General features: G+C 55.5%; 1 protein-coding gene across 1 annotated transcript; it reads left to right on the top strand.

The window, feature by feature from the left end:
- Window positions 1-3,081: 3,081 nt before the first annotated feature.
- On the top strand, window positions 3,082-10,745 carry LOC134057292 (olfactory receptor 14J1-like). Its single transcript, XM_062514286.1, has 4 exons — window positions 3,082-3,213; window positions 3,394-3,542; window positions 5,506-5,653; window positions 9,981-10,745. Exons 1-4 carry the CDS (start codon window positions 3,082-3,084, stop codon window positions 10,743-10,745), a joined length of 1,194 nt encoding a protein of 397 aa, XP_062370270.1.
- Window positions 10,746-17,736: the final 6,991 nt, after the last annotated feature.

The raw sequence follows: 17,736 nt of genomic DNA on the forward strand, positions 1-17,736 counted from the left end.
AATGAGATGCATTTCTGATAAACAATGAAAATGTAGGCTCCTCCTCTGTTTACTTTTGTCTGGATACTCTGAAGAAAAAAATGTAGCAGAGAGCAGCAGCAGATGCAGAGTGGTTGCTTTGGACTAAACTAAAGTTTAGCACTGGTGACATCCTGATCCAGTCACGAGTTGCAGAATCCTTGTGCAGATCTCAAGCCCTGTGTTTGCAGGCACAGCACCTGCAGCTCTGACACAGCAGTGCATGAGAACAGCTCTGCTATTCCCCCAGAGAATCAGGGCTCTGCCCAAGAACGAGGTGCTACAGTCCTTTGCTCCTGGTTCCCGTGTGGAGCAGCTCCTTCCCGCTGGCTGAGCTGCTCAGGCAGAGCCCGGCAGCTCCTGGCCCTGCAGGGCTGAGGCTTTTCCCCCTTGCTGGGCACAGACTGATGGAGCAGCACTGCTGAGCACGGGGACACAGCGAGGGACCAGGAGCAGCTGCCTTTGTCCACCTGCAGCTCCAAGGCCCAAGCTCTGAGCAGACAGGGCTGGAAGGGACTCGCAGGCTCCCTGTTTGCTGGGCTGCCCCCCTTGTGCCCGGCCCAGCTCTGTGTGGGGCAGAGGGAGAACAAGGGGCAGCTCCCTCCCAGCTCCCAGCCCCAGCCCAGGGACCCCTCTGGCCCCGGGGCTTGGGGCACTGTCAGCACCCTCTGCTCCAGCCACCGCTTCTGCTGGCACTGACAGCAACACCCAAACTGTGGCTGATCCCGAGGGAGCAGCAGCAGTGCCTGCATCTGATCCCTGACTCTGGGGCACGGCTGGACAAACGACATCCACAGCAGCAGCAGCAGCAGCAGCAGCAGCAGCAGCAGCAGCAGCAGCACATGGACCTGACTTTGAGCACAGCCCCTGGCACTGTTCCCTGCCGTGTGCAGTGGTGTCACAGCAGCCTGGGGCACCTGGGAGCCCTCTGTGCCAGCAGGGACTGGAGATGGCAGCCCTGGGCTCCTGGAGGTTGTGCAGGGAACAGAGGTGGGGACTGCCTCTCCATGTGGAGCTTCCAGATGGAAAAGGCTGCTGTGACCAGGCAGCTGCAAGGGCAGAGAAAGGAGGGGCTGGAGCCCTTGATTTGTGCCAGTTCCACAGTCCTGGGGAGCAGCCACTGAGCACAGGGGGAACAGAGGGCACAGCAAGAGGGACAAAACCAGTCAAGGTCAGAGACAGGAAAGAGCCAGAGCTGGGAGCAGGAACAGCTGCTTCATTGCACCCTTGGACAAAGCGCTTGGCTGAGCTTCCCAAGTGCTGAAGGGCATGAAGGGCAGAGAGGTGACAGCAAACCATGCTCCTGTTTGCACAGCCTCCCTTCTCAGTGTCCCAGAAGGATTTGGATGAACGGTATTCTTCTCTCTGAGTTGTCACATTCAGCATGAGCAGCTTAGCACCAGGAGCTAAAGCAGCTGAAGCTTTAGACCACAAGGGCTGACCAAGAGGGAACTTTTGGACGCCCAGGTTTAGGATGGCCAGCATTTGGGATGTGTCCCAAGGAGGCTGTGCCAGCTTCTCTGGAAGGCCCCGTGCCCTTCCAGCTACGGCTGTGTCAGCAGCCCTGGGGGCTCCTTCTGCTGCCCTGAGCCCGCAGAGCAGGGCAGTGTTTGCTGGTGGTTAGAGCTGCTCATAAACATCCTGTCAGGCTGCCTTAAACACTAGGGGCGAGGGATTTCTTCCAACCTGGGCCACTTTGGGTGGGCTGAGGGTGTCCCCAGGGCAGGTGGCAGTGTGTGCAAGGGCCTTTATGACACAGAGCAGCACGGTCACCACGGCATGGAAGGGGACACGGTGTCAAAGGACCCTTTGTGACCTGTGCTGACATAGGAGCTGGCAGTGACACAGCCACACCACAGTGCTCGGAGCAGGCGACGGGACAGGACGCGCCGGAGCGGTGCTGTGAGGAGCCCCCACACAGCGCACTCGTTCGTGTCTGACCCGGAGCTTTTCTGAGGCGTTATTCCTGCAGGTGACCTCGTGGCAAGGCTGTGGGACTTGGTGGCCCGCGGCCTTCCCGAGGCTTCTCATTTGCAGGTGCACTCGCGCCCGGACCGCGGGACTTGGTGACCAGAATTGCTTACGAGGAGTCTCCTGTCCTTGTGGCAGGAGCCCTCAAGAGCAGAGTGCAGGACTTGCTGTCCTGCAGCCTTCCTGAGGCATCTCTGTCGTGGGTGTCTTCAAGGCACAACTGCACGACTTGTTGCCTCACAGCTTTCCCAAGGCATCTCTCTAGAAGGTGCCCTTGAGGCCAGACTCTGACATGGCGGGCAGATTTCTCAGCCTGTTCAATGTTTGCAGAGGGAAAAAAGAGGAAGGCCCTGGAGTATCCCCAGAACAACCACCTGAGGAGCTGGAGCAGTTCCAGCCAATGCAGGATGGTGAGTGGCACAGCTGGGCCACAGGGCTAATGGCTGCTGCCAGCTGGGCTCCATCCCATCCCATCCCATCCCATCCCATCCCATCCCATCCCATCCCATCCCATCCCATCCCATCCCATCCCATCCCATCCCATCCCATCCCACCCACTGTGGACATGGCCAGGGACAGGACAGAAGTTGGGCTGGGCAGACACCCCGCAGCAGCCGTGCTCCATCCCCTGGGGCATCCCGGGGCTGTCCCTGCCTGGGGAGCGCAGGGCTGGGCTGTGTTCTCTGGCCTCTCCCACAGCCCCTCAGCTCTGGCTGCACTCGCTCTTACCCAGGAGCAGCCACTGACCGGACACAAGAGCAGGAACCCACCCGCGGCCGCTTCCACACAACACGGAAGGTACCTGCAGCCATCCCTACCTGGGCTGGGCCTGCTGTCACTGCTCAGCCCAGCACAGCGCTTGGAGCATTGCATGGAACTTGCCTCTCTTCCCTGTCCTTTGTTCTCCTGCAGAGGTTCCAGAAGTTCCTATGCATTCGACGTAGGAAGACCAGAACCACAGCAACAGAGGGCACAGCTGAGCCTGACTCCAGGCTGACCGAGCTCCAGGCAGAGCCTGATGTCAGCCCAAATTCACCTGAGTGCTCAGAGGGCTCTGACACTGCAATGAATGATGGCAGGGCAAAGGCTGACATGGCAGAGACTGAGGACATGGCCGGCACTGCAGAGACTGAGGGCATCACAAATACTGACACCACTGCCACTCTGAGTCAGGAACTCATTGGGGACTATTTTAAGGAGCCCTGTGTTTCTTCCCAGCCAAACGTAAGCAGCCTGAGGCCAGGGCTTGAGGCCTCACAGGAGTGCATGCCCACTCACGCCATGGTCACTGGGCCCCTCAGTCTTTGAGGCCAGCACAGTGTGGCGGGGAGGGAAGCACTTCTTAGGGGAAGCTGGGGAGTGTCTCCCATGGACAGTGCTCCAAGTCTTGCCCACCTCCTTCAGGTGCCAGCCATGGTGAAAAGCATCCACCAGAGTCTCGTGTCCCATGCCACTGTGGGTGTCAGGCTGCGCACTGACATTTGGAGGCTGGCTGGAGAACACCCTGCTGACGTGGTGCTGACCCTCCTGCGCTGTGCCCCAACGTGTGACAGGTACAGGGTCCACGTGCCTTGAGAGCTCAGGGCTCAACAGCCTTTAGGGCCCATGGCCCTGTACAGCCTGTCCAGTGGGGTCTGCCAGACAGGCACAGAGCTCCAGGACCCTCAGGCTCCTCTGTTTCCTCAGCCTGCTGCCATGCTCCCTCCCTCCCCCTCAGGGCATTGGGGCTCTGTCACCTGGGCCCCACAGCTGTACAGGGCATGGTCCTGTGACTGAGACCCCCTGACACAGAGCTGTGATCCCACAGAGCTGCTGCAAGGATGTGGAGAGCCATAGGCTCGTCAGGACCAACAGTGGAGAAGGTGCTGCCCACACTGCTCTGTGTGATGGAGGATTGGCCTCTGCACAGCATGAGCACCTCTGATGGAGACAACAAAGACGTGTTTGCCCTGGCTGTGAGTTTCTGGAACTGGCCTCTGCTCGTTCTCTACTCGCCTCTCCAGCAGCTCCCCATCCTCCCCGTGCCTCAGGCACTGGGCTGAAACCTGGGCTAGGGACAGGCTCAGGGGGCACTGGGCCCGCTGCTCCCCCTGCGTCTCCCCTCGGGCCCTGCCCCATGGACAGCTCAGCCCTGAGCGCTGTCTCGGGCTGCTTCTTTTGCAGGCTACTCTGGTGATCTGGCTAATTGTGCCTCAGTGCCAGAAGGCAATGATCCTTTATTCCTCCCGCCTGTTTGTGGCTCTGCTCTTCCACGTTGTCATCACCACACAGCAGATGCCAGAGGAAGTTGATAACTTCTGGACAGCGTGCCGGGAGGAACATCGCCTTCCCAGCCAGCCCAACAGGTCCCAGTCCCCCTGTCCTTCCCATGCCCTTGTGGCCAGCACCAGTGCTCCCAGTGTGACCTGGACTTTGCTCTGCACACAGGTTTGCGGTGCAGGCCATGAAGGCTCTGCTCTTCTGTCTGCACTATGACCCTGAGGTGATGGCCATGGAGCGCAAGCGTGGCTGGGACACGCTGCTCTGTGCTGACACCCAGCACTATGCCGTGGGTCTGCTGGCCAGGTGAGACCCCCATTTCCCCTCTGTCCCCGACATTTGTGCTCTGTGCCCGGGGTGCCCCACACAGTCCCTGTGCTCATGGGCCAGAGGGATTTGTCACCAAGGGACAGCCAAGCAGACTGGAAAAGGCTGGGAGAGGAGGTGCCCAGAAGGAGCAGCCTCCCAAAATGCCCACATCCGCTCCAGGGATGCTTGGCAAAGACTGGATCTCTGTGACTCACTCCTGAGAGAGGTTTGCCTGCCCACCTCAGTGTCTTGGTGCCTTTTCCCCCATCAGGCAGATGCGCCGTTCCTCCCTCTCCGTGTGTTCTGGGATTGCACGCCGCCTGCTTGGCTGGCTCAGCAGGGAAGAGCCACGCTGGGATCTGCCTTTCCTGGCATTCCTTGTGGAGGTGAGCCCGATGGCCAGCGCTGCCTCTCTGAGCTGCCTCCCAGCTCTCTGTGGTCATCGCCACAGCTGCCTGGGACGGTGCCCGTGCCCTGTGCTGCTGTCTGGGCCCAGCCCTGTGCGGATCTGGGCTCCTGCTGGCTGGGTCCCCTGTCACTGCCCTGTGCCTTCCAGGTCCTGGACTGCTTGGATTTGACTCACTGTGCTGACAGCATCCTTGAGATCATGTCAAGGCATGTGCAGAGCAAGTGCAGGGAGAGGCGTTGCCTGGAGCTCCGAGGCCTTGTGGTGCTCAGCAAGGATCCCTCGATGGTGAGAAGGGGACAGCGGCTGAAGCTGCGCTGGGGAAAGCAGCCCCTTGGGCTGGCTGGGCTTCAGGAGCTGAGGCAGATGCTCCCAGCTCTCCTGCCTCACCTCCCTGAGTTCTTTGGGACAGGCCTTTGGCCTCTGGGCCCTGCAGTTGGGGTTGCAGTGCCAGGGCAGTGTTGGTGGTGCTGTCGTTCGTGGCTTCACAGCACAACCTTGTGTTCCACACAGGCCCTAAAAATGTGTAGCCTGTCTCAAAGCCTTTTGGAGCTGCTGGGTGATGCAGATGGAGAGGTGGTTGGCATGAGCCTCCACGTGTTCACCAATGTGCTCCAGGACCAAGACATCCTGATATCCAGCACCACCGCCCTGAAGCTGGCCCAGGCACTCCTGGCCTTCTTTGACAACGTAAGGCTCAGTGTCCTCAGCCACGGGCACTGGCTGCTGCCCAGAAACTGGGTGCCCTGTGGATTATTTGGGCTGTTGTTCAGGGGCTGCAGTAGTTGGTGCTGAGGTTTTTTCCTTTCCTCCAGGACAACAGCCACGTGCAGCTGCTCTCCCTTGACCTCTTCTGCAAGGTGATGGAATTGGTAGTAGACGAGGGAAAAAAGCCCCTTAAGTCAACTGTGTGCCAGAGCCTACTCCCACTTTTATTCCACTGTCATGATGAAAATCGGCGTGTGGCCGAGGTGAGGACTCGTGGGCTTCTGGTGCATCCCTGGGAGGGGGCTCGGCTGCCTCCTGCCCTGGCACCTCCCGGGCTGCAGCCTCCTCCAGGCCTTGGCACAGGGACACGGGTCCTGTGCCCTGAACTGCGCTGCCATCTCCACATCTCTGCTGCTCTCCAGGCCTCTCGGGCAACGCTGCATTGTGCAACCAAATTCCTGAAGAAGAGGAATCTGGAGCAGTTGCTGAAGAAGGAGCAGCTGTGGAAGTTGGCCGAGTGCCTGGTAAGGACGGCCTGGAAGCCCCAGGCTCAGGCTGGAGAAGCCCCCTGAGCGCAGTGCTCGCTGTGTGGGGCTGGCAGCTGTGGCCGTGCCCAGTGCTGCACCCAGGGGCCGCACGGGCTCTGCTCCAGGCTCCCGTGGCCCCGAGCCGGGTGCCGACGGAGCCCCGGCCCAGCGGGGCCGCGGGGCGGGTGGGCACCGCGGCTCCCCGGGCAGCACCCGGCCCTCTGCCCCTGCAGAGCCCGGCGCCAGCGGCTGCCGGCCGCGCCTCAGGGCTGGGCGGGCAGGGGAGGCCGGGGCCGGGCGCCTCAGCGCAGCGCCTGCCAGAGGGGCAGAGCCCGCCCCGACCCTTCCCTGCCTGCCGCCGCTCTCCCCAGCTGGCAGAGGACAGGAGCCGAGCGGCCCAGCACCTGCGCCAGGCCCTGCCGTACCTGCAGAGCCCCCAGGAGCCCCTGCGAGAGGCGGCCATCAGGTTCATCGGTGAGCCCGGGGTCCCTCCCCACCCACCACGGCTCGGCCCCGGCCCCGGCTGCTGCCCCGGCGGCACCATCCGGGCCCGGCGCCGTGGAGCCCCGGCTGCCCTCGGGGCTGCTGCCACCCTCTCCCAGCCGTGCCCTTCCTTGGGTGTCAGGAGGTGGCGAGGGCCAGGGCTGAGCCCTGCCGGGCCAGGAGGGGGAGTGGCCACAGGGCTGGCAGCGCCGCTGGCAGGGAGCTGTGCCGCTGGGGCAGTGACAGGCTCTGTGTTCCCAGGGCTCGCCGGGCAGAGCTTGAGGGGGCAGAAGGAAGAGCCCCAGGTGCTCAGGGAGGGTGAGTGAGGGCAGCGGGCTGTCAGCGGGGCTGGTGGGGGGAGCTGCAATCCCTGGCCCGGTTCTGGAGGGTTTCACTCCCTGTGTGGATGAACGGTGGCGTGGATGGAGCACACAGTGATTTCAGGGACATGGGTGGGGGTATTTGTGGCCAACACCTTGCAGCTGATCCCCTTGGCCCCTCCTCTGTATTGGCCATGGAATAAGCTAGGTGGGATGGCCCTAGCAAGACGGTCACCTTGGATTCCCACAGATCTGGGCTCTGACCATGGCTCCTTTCCTCTCTCTTCCAGTCTTTCAAGCCCTGATGACAGACGACAGCCCTTCCCAAACAAACGTAGGAATTCAAGATACACTCAATTGAAGAGCTGCAGAACCATGCTCATCTGCTGGCTCAGAAGAACCAGCATCCCTTTAAGCTCTCCAGATGCCATGGAAGATGAGGCAACCTTGAGACCAGAAGAGACCAGCTGGAGCTCCAGGCACAGCTGAGCCTGTTGAAGTTCATGTGGCTTCAGCCCTCTCCCTGCTTGTACATAGCTGTCTCCCTACAGCCTTCAGACACTGCCCATCCTCTCATCTTCCCTCCACTATTCCTCCCTTTTCACTGCTCCCTCCCTCCAGCCCTCACACTGTGCCCATCCCTTTTTTCTCTTATGCCTCATTCCACCCTTTTCACTGCTCCCTCCCTCCAGCCCTCACACTGTGCCCATCCCTTTTTTCTCTTATGTCTCATTCCACCCTTTTCACTGCCCCCTCCCTCCAGCCCTCATACTGTACCCATCCCTTTTGTCCCCTCCAGCTCCTCCCATTGCTTCCCCCTCCATCAATAAAGAGTTTGGCTTCTTCACTTTGCCTGCATCTCTGTGGATCTCAAGCGCCGCAAATCCGGAGCCCTGGGACACATGGCCTCTTCCTGCCATTCTCTTCCACGCTGTGTTTTGTGCAGAGATGCAGAGGAACAAGGACAGATCAGGCTGGAAATATCTCTGTGCTAAAGGTCCAGTTCCACAACACTGTGGAGTTAAAGGTCTTGCTGAGCACTCTTGGAGGCCCTGGGTTTTAGAAGAGCCACTCCACCTGAGTATGCTCTGAACCCAACTGGGACGGATTCCATGGCAAGCATCCACAGAGGGCAAAGGAGACTGGAATGTTGCAAGATTTCAACACCAGCTTCCTGAAAGCACAGCAATGCTCCATCCCTGCCCAGGTCAGGAAGAGGGCAGAACCAGAGACCATCAGGGCTTCTCAGGGAGCGTTGGGTGTGCCAAAGGACAAATGAAGCAGCAGCACAGTGCCCGAGACTCGGACGCGTGACCGTGCCAGTGTCCAGAGCGCTGTCAGGCAGTGCTGGGATCCTGAGTGCGGTTCTGGTCCCCACAAATGAGGAATCACAGCCCCTGCCCCAGACCCAGTCAGAAAGCCAAGCAAGTGAGACCAGAGGGAGGGCACCCTTCCAGTCTCTCTTGGGCATGGCTGCAAAACAGCCCCTGCTTCTTCTTCCTCCACCTGTGATTGGGGTGTGCTGATGGCAGAGCCAGCCAGGTTGTGCTCTGTGTGCCAAAGCCAGTTGAGAGGGGGAAGGAAAAGTGCTGCGTGCGGAGCAGAATCCTGTAAAGTGCTGGCAAGAGCATCCTGCAGGAGCAGAGCTCTGGTCTGTGGCCAGGAACAGCCTGGTTTTGCTGCCATGAACGCAGGCAGGACTCCAGGCAGGTGAAGAGGCAGCGGGCAGCTTGGGTTTGTAGAGGGCCTGGGGCTGCATATCTGAACCTCCACCTGGAAACACACTTGGGTGAATATGACCTAGAGCTGGAGTGCCTGTTCTGCAGCCCTCAGGGCTCTTGGCCAGCCCAGGGCATGTGCCACCTGCCAGGGACAGCTCTCAGCCTGCCTGGCAGCTCCCCATGGACTGTGGGCAGAAGTTGGAGGTGGAAGGAGCCACCCCCATCAGGGCAGATTCCTCCTGCTCTGGAGATGCTGCTGCATGGCCAGGGCTGCTCTCAGCTCTCTCCTCAAGGCAAGGCAAAGGGGCTGTCAGGTGTGTCTGTGTCCCTGAGACTCCTGCACTGTCCCACGGGGCATCAGCAGATGTGCCTCAGATCTGCCTCACAAAGTGCCTCCTCCTCAGCCTGCTCTGCCTACAGACAGCAGCAGCAGCAGCACCTTGGCTTGCAGCATCTCAGTTTGTCTGAGCTGCCCTTCAGGCCCTGCTGCCAGGGAGATGCCCCTGGGCAGTGCCCTGTGCTGGGAGGGGTCTGCAGGGCAGAGCTGAGCCCCCAGGGCTGGGCTGGGCTCTGGCAGCACTGGCAGGGACAAGTTTTGGATAGAGACAAACAGCTCCCAGTAGGAACAACTCCAGGCAGCAGAGAGCCAGACTAAAGCTGGATATCCCTCCATGTCCAGATGCACAAGGAAAGAGAGGATGTTTCAGAGAAAATGATTATTGAACTGGAGTCTTCAAAGAGTCCACTTTATTTCTAAAGAATGCTTATGTTCACGCTGAAATAGAGGAAGGTGAAATCAGGGAATGGCACCTGTGTGGGACATTTAAGTCTGACTGCACTGGGGTACAGGGAGCTCTGTTTTCCCTCTGGGCTCCCTAGTGTTCAGACTGAGTGTGATGCTGAAGATGATGCAGTATCTCAGCAGCAAAAACCTAAACTTAAAAATAAAAATGTGTACTGAGGTTTCCCCATAGGAAGATAAGTAGTTTTGACTGGATTCCAGAAATTATTCCATAGGATTGAATGAGAGATATGGCTCCAAGCTTGTCAAGAACTTCTTTGAACAGTCCACAATGCCCAGAGTGCAGAAATGTCCAACAGCAGCTCCATCAGGCACTTCCTCCTGCTGGCATTGGCAGACACGCGGCAGCTGCAGCTCCTGCACTTCTGCCTCTTCCTGGGCATCTCCCTGGCTGCCCTCCTGGCCAACGGCCTCATCATCAGCGCCGTAGCCTGCGGCCACCACCTGCACACCCCCATGTTCTTCTTCCTGCTCAACCTGGCCCTCACTGACCTGGGCTCCATCTGCACCACTGTCCCCAAAGCCATGCACAATTCCCTCTGGCACACCAACAACATCTCCTACTCTGCATGTGCTGCTCAGGTGTTTTTCTTTCTCTTCTTCATTTCAGCAGAGTTGTCCCTCCTGACCATCATGTGCTACGACCGCTACGTGTCCATCTGCAAACCCCTGCACTATGGGACCCTCCTGGGCAGCAGAGCTTGTGCCCACATGGCAGCAGCTGCCTGGGCCAGTGCCTTTCTCTATTCCCTGCTGCACACAGCCAATACATTTTCCCTGCCCCTGTGCCATGGCAATGCCCTGGGCCAGTTCTTCTGTGAAATCCCCCAGATCCTCAAACTCTCCTGCTCACACTCCTACCTCAGGGAACTTGGGCTCATTGCTGTTAGTGTCTGTTTAGCTTTTGGTTGTTTTGTGTTCATTGTTTTCTCCTATGTGCAGATCTTCAGGGCTGTGCTGAGGATCCCCTCTGAGCAGGGACGGCACAAAGCCTTTTCCACCTGTCTCCCTCACCTGGCTGTGGTGTCTCTGTTTATCACCACTGGCACAGTTACCTACCTGAAGCCCCCCTCCATCTCCTCCCCATCCCTGGATCTGGCCCTGTCAGTTCTGTACTCGGTGGTGCCTCCAGCCCTGAACCCCCTCATCTACAGCCTGAGGAACCAGGAGCTCAAGGCTGCATTGTGTAAACTGATGACTCAAGGATTTCAGAAACATTAAACTGCTTGCCAATTTCAGTAAATCAGTTGTAATAAAAGTAATTTTTATACTTCTTGTTGGCTTGGTTTACATTTTTTCCCTTTTTCTTCCTTTGTTTTTTAATATTGTCCACAAATAAAGGTCACTGTTGGTGCCATCTGTAATTTTGTTTCTCTCGACCTTCACTGTGGCCACACACTCTGTCAATGAGGACCTGTGCTCTCAGTGGCTTAAAATGAACTAAGGGATCTCCCAGCAAAGTTTTCTTTAGATATGTCCCTGTTGTTCCGTTCTCTGGAGCTGCAACAGCAATGTCTGTGTGCAGAGCTGGGGCAGATCAGTGCTGGCACAGCAGCTGTGCCCAGCAGCAGCAGCAGCAGCACTTGGTGTTGCCAGTGCTGCTCCCGTGCCACTGCCCCGCTGCCCTCCTGCCCCTGGTGTTGCTGCAGGGCCTGAGTGCTCTCGGGGCCGGGCACAGCCCTGGGGGTGGCAGTGCCAGGGCTGCAGCAGGGACAGGCCATGGGCACTGCTGGGGCAGCGCTGACACCTCAGGGCAGGGCCTGGGGGCTGGAGGCTCCTTGCCCAGGCTCTCTCCAGAACACCTGGCCAGGCCAACGCTGAGCACAGAAAAGCCCCGGGAGCAGCCCCAGGCTGGCCGTGGGCAGGCTGGGCCCAAACAGCATGGCTGGTGCTCTGCAAGGTCCCTGCAAGGGGAGAGCCTGGCAAGGAGCAGCAGAGCAGGGGCTGATCCATCCCCAGTGCGCTGGACACCCCAGGGCAGCGTCCCAGAGCGTCCTCGTGCACCTGCCAACAACATCCCCCCTCTGCAGCCCTGGCCTCTCCCCCAGCTCACACAGGTGCCCCATCCTTGCAGGCACACACACGGCAGTACTGCCTCAGGAGCCCCTCCATGATTCCTTCAGGCCTCCCAGTTTCACAATGTCCCTTTGGTTCCATGGGACCCTGTGCTGCCACAAAGTCTCTTGGATCCATTGGCCCTGCAGTGTCACAATGGATCCTGTGTTCCCTAAGGTTTAACACTGAAGTAATGTTCTCCTTGATTCCACATTGCCACAATGAACTCTTGGTCCCAAGGTACACCACAGTGTAAAACATGTTTTCTTCATTTCCCAAGTCCCTGAGGTGCAGCCCTGGCCTCTGGGTTCTTTGAGGCCGCGCCATGTTCACAATTGACACTTGCTTCCATGAGATTCCATTGTGTCACAATGGTCCCCATGTTTCCATGAGGCTGTGTGTGTCACAATGGACACTGCATTCCACAAGGGCTGGCAGGGTCTCAGTGGCACCTGTGTGCCATGAGGCCCCACTAGGTCAAAGCAGAGCCTTGGATCCATGAGATTCCAGGTTGTCCCAAAGCTCTGCTGAGTTCCATGAGGCTGTTCTGTGTCACAATGGACACTGAGTTCCACGTGCCCTGGCAATATCCAAGTGGCACCTGGCTTCCATGAGGCCCCGCTGTGTTTGCAGTGGACACTTGGTTTCCCCAGACTGCCTTGTGCCACAGTGCTCTCCTGGGTTCCACGAGGCACTGCTGTGCAGTAATGGAGCCTTGTTTATACCAGGTCTGGCAATGTCCCAGTGTCACCTGTGGGCCATGGCACCCATCCTGGTCAAAGGAGAGCCTTGGGCTGATGTGGGTGAGGGTCTGTAGTGGCTCAGAGTTGCCAGGCAGCTGCAAAGGAGGGATGCTTTATTGCAAAAACCAAGCTTTTTTAAAACAGTTAGGCCATTATCAGTTACACAGTTTTTAAGCATAGCAAACATACTTCCACCACACACCACATTTTGAACACATTATGTTTATGTAAGATGCTTTTCTACCCCTAATTCAGCTGAGTCACTTTCCCACAGCACTTTTGTACTCACCTGATGTGCAGGCCTGAGCCATGATTTTACTCATGGCCTTCATGTTGTAAAGTTTCACTTATCAGTAATATGTTGACAATTGACCCTGAGTCCTTTGAGATTTCATTGTACCACGATGGTTTCCTTGGTTCCATGAGGTCACACCTTGAAGCAGTGGACACTTGATTCCATGAGTTTCCACTCCATCACAATGGTCTCTTGCATTCCATGAGGCCCTGCTGTGTCCCTAGGGAGCCTTTGTTCCACATTTTTCCATCGTGTCACAATGGTCTCCAGTGGTCTATGAGGCTACAACACGAAACAGTGGACATTTGCTTCCATGGGACTCCATGGTGTCACAATGATCTCCTGGCATCCAACAGTGCCATTTTTGTAACAATTCAGACTTGGTTCCATGAGACTCTATTGTGTCACAATGGTCTCCTGGCTTCCACGAGTCCCAGCTGTGTTAACAATTAACACTTGGTTCCCCAAGATTCCATGGTGTCACTGTGCTCTCCTGTGATTCACGAGGCTGTGCTGTGTCACAAAGGACACTTGATTCCTCCAAGGCTGAAGATGTCCCAGTGGCACCAGGTTTCCATCAGGCCAAGTTTTGTCACAATGGGGCCTTGATTCCATGACAATCCATTGTGACTCAATGTTCTCCTGGGTTTTATGAGAGCCTGATGTGTTGACAATTGACCCTTGGTTCCTTGAGATGCGATTGCATCACGGTGGTCTCCTTGGTGCCATCAGGTCCAGGTTTGTCACAACAGAGCCTTGGTTCCATGAGATTCCAGTGCATCACAAAGGTCTCTTGGGTTCCATGAGGTCCTGCTGGGTCACAGTGGAGCCTTTGTTCCATGTGTTCCCATTGTGACACAATGGTCTCCAGCATTCCAGGAGGCCCCACTGTAAAACAGTGGGCACTTGGTTCCATGAGTTTCCATTCCATCAGGATGATCTCCTGCATTCCATGAGGCCCTGCAGTGTCACTAGGGTGCCTTTGTTCCATGTGTTCCCATTGTGACACAATGGTCTCCAGCGCTCTATGAGGCTGCACCGTGAAACTGTGGACCCTTGGTTCCCTGAGATCTCATGTTGTCACTGTCAGGAAAACCCATAAACGCCGGAGGTTTATGTCTGAAAAGGAGACAGAGGAGTTATTCAACTTTATTTGAGTAAAGAGAGAGATTTCACTGGGCACATGCCCCTGGTGTTTTCTCTCTGGAGGTTCCAGAGGGCGCAGTCTCCTTTTATCCTAAACTCCTGGACACACGTTGCCCTCTTCCTTTCCCCACTGGCCAAGGCACCAGGAAGGTACAGCCTTCCTGAACATCCTGCCCCATGTCCCCCCTTGTACCTGGCATTTCCCCCCAAAGTTCAGGAGTTCACCCTTGTGCAGACCCTTGTCTGTTCCAGGAGCACGGTAACAAACCTGCTGCCCAAAGTCAGTAGAAATGTTACAACCCATTTCAAAGACCTTCACACCCATCCCTTCACCCACCAAAGGATTTGTAAAGACATTAGCACACATCTTTCCTCTCACATTGATGTTTCCTGTGCAGTTGACAGTCTTTTAAGCCCAGCCTTCAGCCTGACCTCTCTGCTGTTGTAGCTCCATGGACAGAGGTTGTTGTCTCTCACCCCTTCCATGGGCAGCCTGGTGTTTAGCCATCTCCAGGACAGCAGGGCCCCATCCCACATCACTGTGCTCTGGGAAGACAAAAACCATCACTCCAAATGTCCATCCCCACCTCCTTCTTCCCAGGCATTTGGCCCTGGCAGTGGGGTTTGCTGCTGGGTGCCACAAGAAAAAGGAGACCACTGTGACACTGTGGGGCACACGGAACCAAGGAAACCCCTGTGACACTGTGGGACCCCATGGAACCAAATATCCACTGTGACACTATGGAATGTCACAGAACCAAGAGTTCATGGTGACACAACAAGGCTTTGTGAAACCAAGGGAGTCCAAAGGTCTAAACCAGTTCTTGTCTGGCTCTACCGCAGGCACAGAAACCTCCTTGGTGTCAGCTTGGGCTTGGCACACACTTAATGAGAGTGTCAAGAGGTTTAGATTGTTTCCGAAAAAAAAAAAGAAGAAAACCCCTGATTGCCTGACTGCACTTTGCCAGTTCTCCAAGCAAAGCAGGACCCAGGTGAGCCAGGACAGACAGGACGGGATTGGGGAATGTGGATCATGGTTGTCCACACTGGGTCAGACCTCAAGGCACAGCTTCTCTGAGCAGGCCAGACCTGCTGAGGAGAGACCCTGGATCAACATCAGTCACACAATGCTGTAGTCACCTCTGCCCTAAAGAGAACAGAAATAAAATGCACCCTTTAAAATAAGAATGTGCATTTCTAAAAAGCTCTTTGGTGTATTTGCCAATATCTATCATAGGAAATATTCTTGATGAACTGCACCACACCAGAGGGAAATCAAGGCAGAGCCATGGTTTGTCAGGACTTGCTTGATCCCAATGAGCCCCGTGGTGCATTTGGTGCTGAGCCCTTGAACCTCAGGGCCTAGGAGGAGATTGCGCAAACCTTTCCAGGACTCCAAGTCAGAAGAAAAATTCAAAATACCTCAAAGCATTAACGGGTCCCACTGAGGTCCATCAGTGGCACAGTGACGTGGATTATCAACATCCTTGATGTCCTGGTCCCACAGCCCTGGCCCCTTGTCCCCGTGTCAGGCTCTGGGGTTGATTTATGGAACATCCTTGGGGAGGCAGCAGCGCTGGGGCGGGGGGGATTCCAGGGGGACAGAGGACACTGTTCTGCATGAGCAGCAGGAGAGACTTCCCTGGGGGGGATAATTTGAGTGGGGGCCGTGGCAGAGTGACCAACCCAGTGACCTCACACAGCCCTGCTGGGATGTCATAGACTGTTCTGTGATGTCACAGCCTTCTATGGGATGTCACAGCCTGCTCTGGGATGTCACAGGCCACTCTGAGAGTCACAGCTGGTGTCACAGCCTGCTTTGTGATGTCACACAGCTGCATTCTGATGTCCCAGCCCACTCCCTGATGTCATGGTCTATTCTGTGATGTAATTCTGCCACCCTCTACAATGTCAGAGTCTTCCCTGTCATGTCATAGCCTGCTCTGTAATGTCACAGATTACCCTGTGGTGACACATGTCACCCTGTGATACACAGCTGGCTCTATGATGTCACACCACCATCCTATGACATCACAGCCCAAACTGTGACATCACAAAGCTGCTCTGTGACATCACAGCTGGCTCTATGATGCCACACCACCACCCTGTGACATCACACAGCTGGCCCTGAGATGTCACAGATGGCTGTATGATGTCACACCACCTGCCTGTGGTGTCACACAATCCCATGTATTATGCCATAGTGAGACAGCGAAATTAAGAATCAAGTATCAAGAAATGGTTTGTCTAAAAGGGGCTGGCAAAACTGTACGGAATGCTTTAACATTTATTGTGCTTACAAGAACAGGAGAACAGCAAGGTTACAAAATGAGATAAAAAAACCAAACAGGATGGAAGGACAAAGGCACCACAGGATGAGGGGGATTCTTCAGACCTCTGAACAAGGAAAACTGGTATCCAAATTTGGAAGATGACCAAAGGACTAAAAAGAGCATGCACATAGAGCCAAGGAAAAAAGTTCAACTGAGAGGGAGACTATTTACTTCATCCCAAAGACCCTGAGATGACCACCAGAGCAACCAGCAAAGAGCAGTGTGCAGTCATAAAGAGGTGCGGAGCTAATTTTAATACTAAGCAGGGACAAGTGGGGTTAGGAAATGAATATGTATTAGGTGTATTGTGCAATCCCAGTTTGTAGACAATAAAAAGAGAGGCGAAGGTCACTGAAGGTGTGCATGTTTTTGGAGGAGCTATCCCTCATGTACCTCAGTGCTCAATAAATACATACCTACTCTTATAACTTATTTTGTGGGTTATAGAGTGTTTCTCCTCGCTTAATGTTGGTGAAGTGGAATGGAATTTTGGATTATAACACATTATTGCAGCTCATGCTATTTTTTAGGAGGGAAGGGAAGTGGACAGAGGTGTCATGTGCTGATATGTGTTCTCCCTTCAAAGTCACCCCAAATAGCAGAGGGATGTGTGGGCTCAGGGCTCCATCTGAGCCTCTGGTATTGGCCCTAGAGAAGGAGAATAAGACTAAGAGAGGAAAGCTCAAACAGTGCTGTTCAGCCTGCAGTCCAGGGCAAAGATGTACAGAATTGGATGAGGTTTACCAGACTGTGGCCCAGGAACAAGATCTGGCTGATGATTTGCTCAAACCTCCCCACATGAGATAGGAAAGGAATGAGGATGAGGATGCAGGCTCAGAGGATGCAGTCCCCCCTCTGAACACACACCAGACTGGAAAACAAACACACAAATGACAGGCACCTCTGATAGTGGGACCAGAGGGAGGAATGGTATTGGTTCAAGTTCCTGTCTCCACAATTGACCTGGAGGCACGGGAAAAGGTTGATAAAACTTACTTCAGCAATCCAGTTAACACAGCTAAACATCTGTGATATATAATAAAACATCATAATCCAGATTGCAGCAATATGCAGTCATTATTGGATGCACTGACTGAGACAGAGAAATAATCAATGATAAAAATGGCAGGGGATCTGGCAAAAGATTATTATAAAACCCAACAATTAGATGTGAAAAAATTATTTCTCCCTCCAAAATCCACAGTGGGACCCAAACAGATGAGCAGAACTGACAAAGTTGGAAAGCTATCAGGAGTGGATTGCAAAGAGAATGGAAAGGACCATTCCCAAAACTATAAATTGTTCAGCTTTATATGCAATCCAGCAGGGACCCTCTGAGTCACCACTGGAATCCCTCGATCGATTAAGGGATGCAATGTGCTGCCACACATCACTGGAACCTGGGTCTGACATAGGGATACAGCAGCTGGTCAATTTATTCCTGGCGCAGTCTACAGGTGACATAAGACATAAACTTCAAAAGCTTTGGGGCAGGAGATGGGAGGAACTTAGAGACTCTGTGCATGAGGTGTGGAGAGTCTTTAGAAAGTGGGAAGAAGGATATAAAGAAGCAATGAGCAAGTTTGTAGCTGCTCTAAGTGAGAGGGAGAGAGGAAGACACAGACAGGGACCACCTAGAC

Source organism: Cinclus cinclus, unplaced genomic scaffold, assembly GCF_963662255.1.
Source record: "Cinclus cinclus unplaced genomic scaffold, bCinCin1.1 SCAFFOLD_32, whole genome shotgun sequence".
Taxonomy (NCBI): domain Eukaryota; kingdom Metazoa; phylum Chordata; class Aves; order Passeriformes; family Cinclidae; genus Cinclus; species Cinclus cinclus.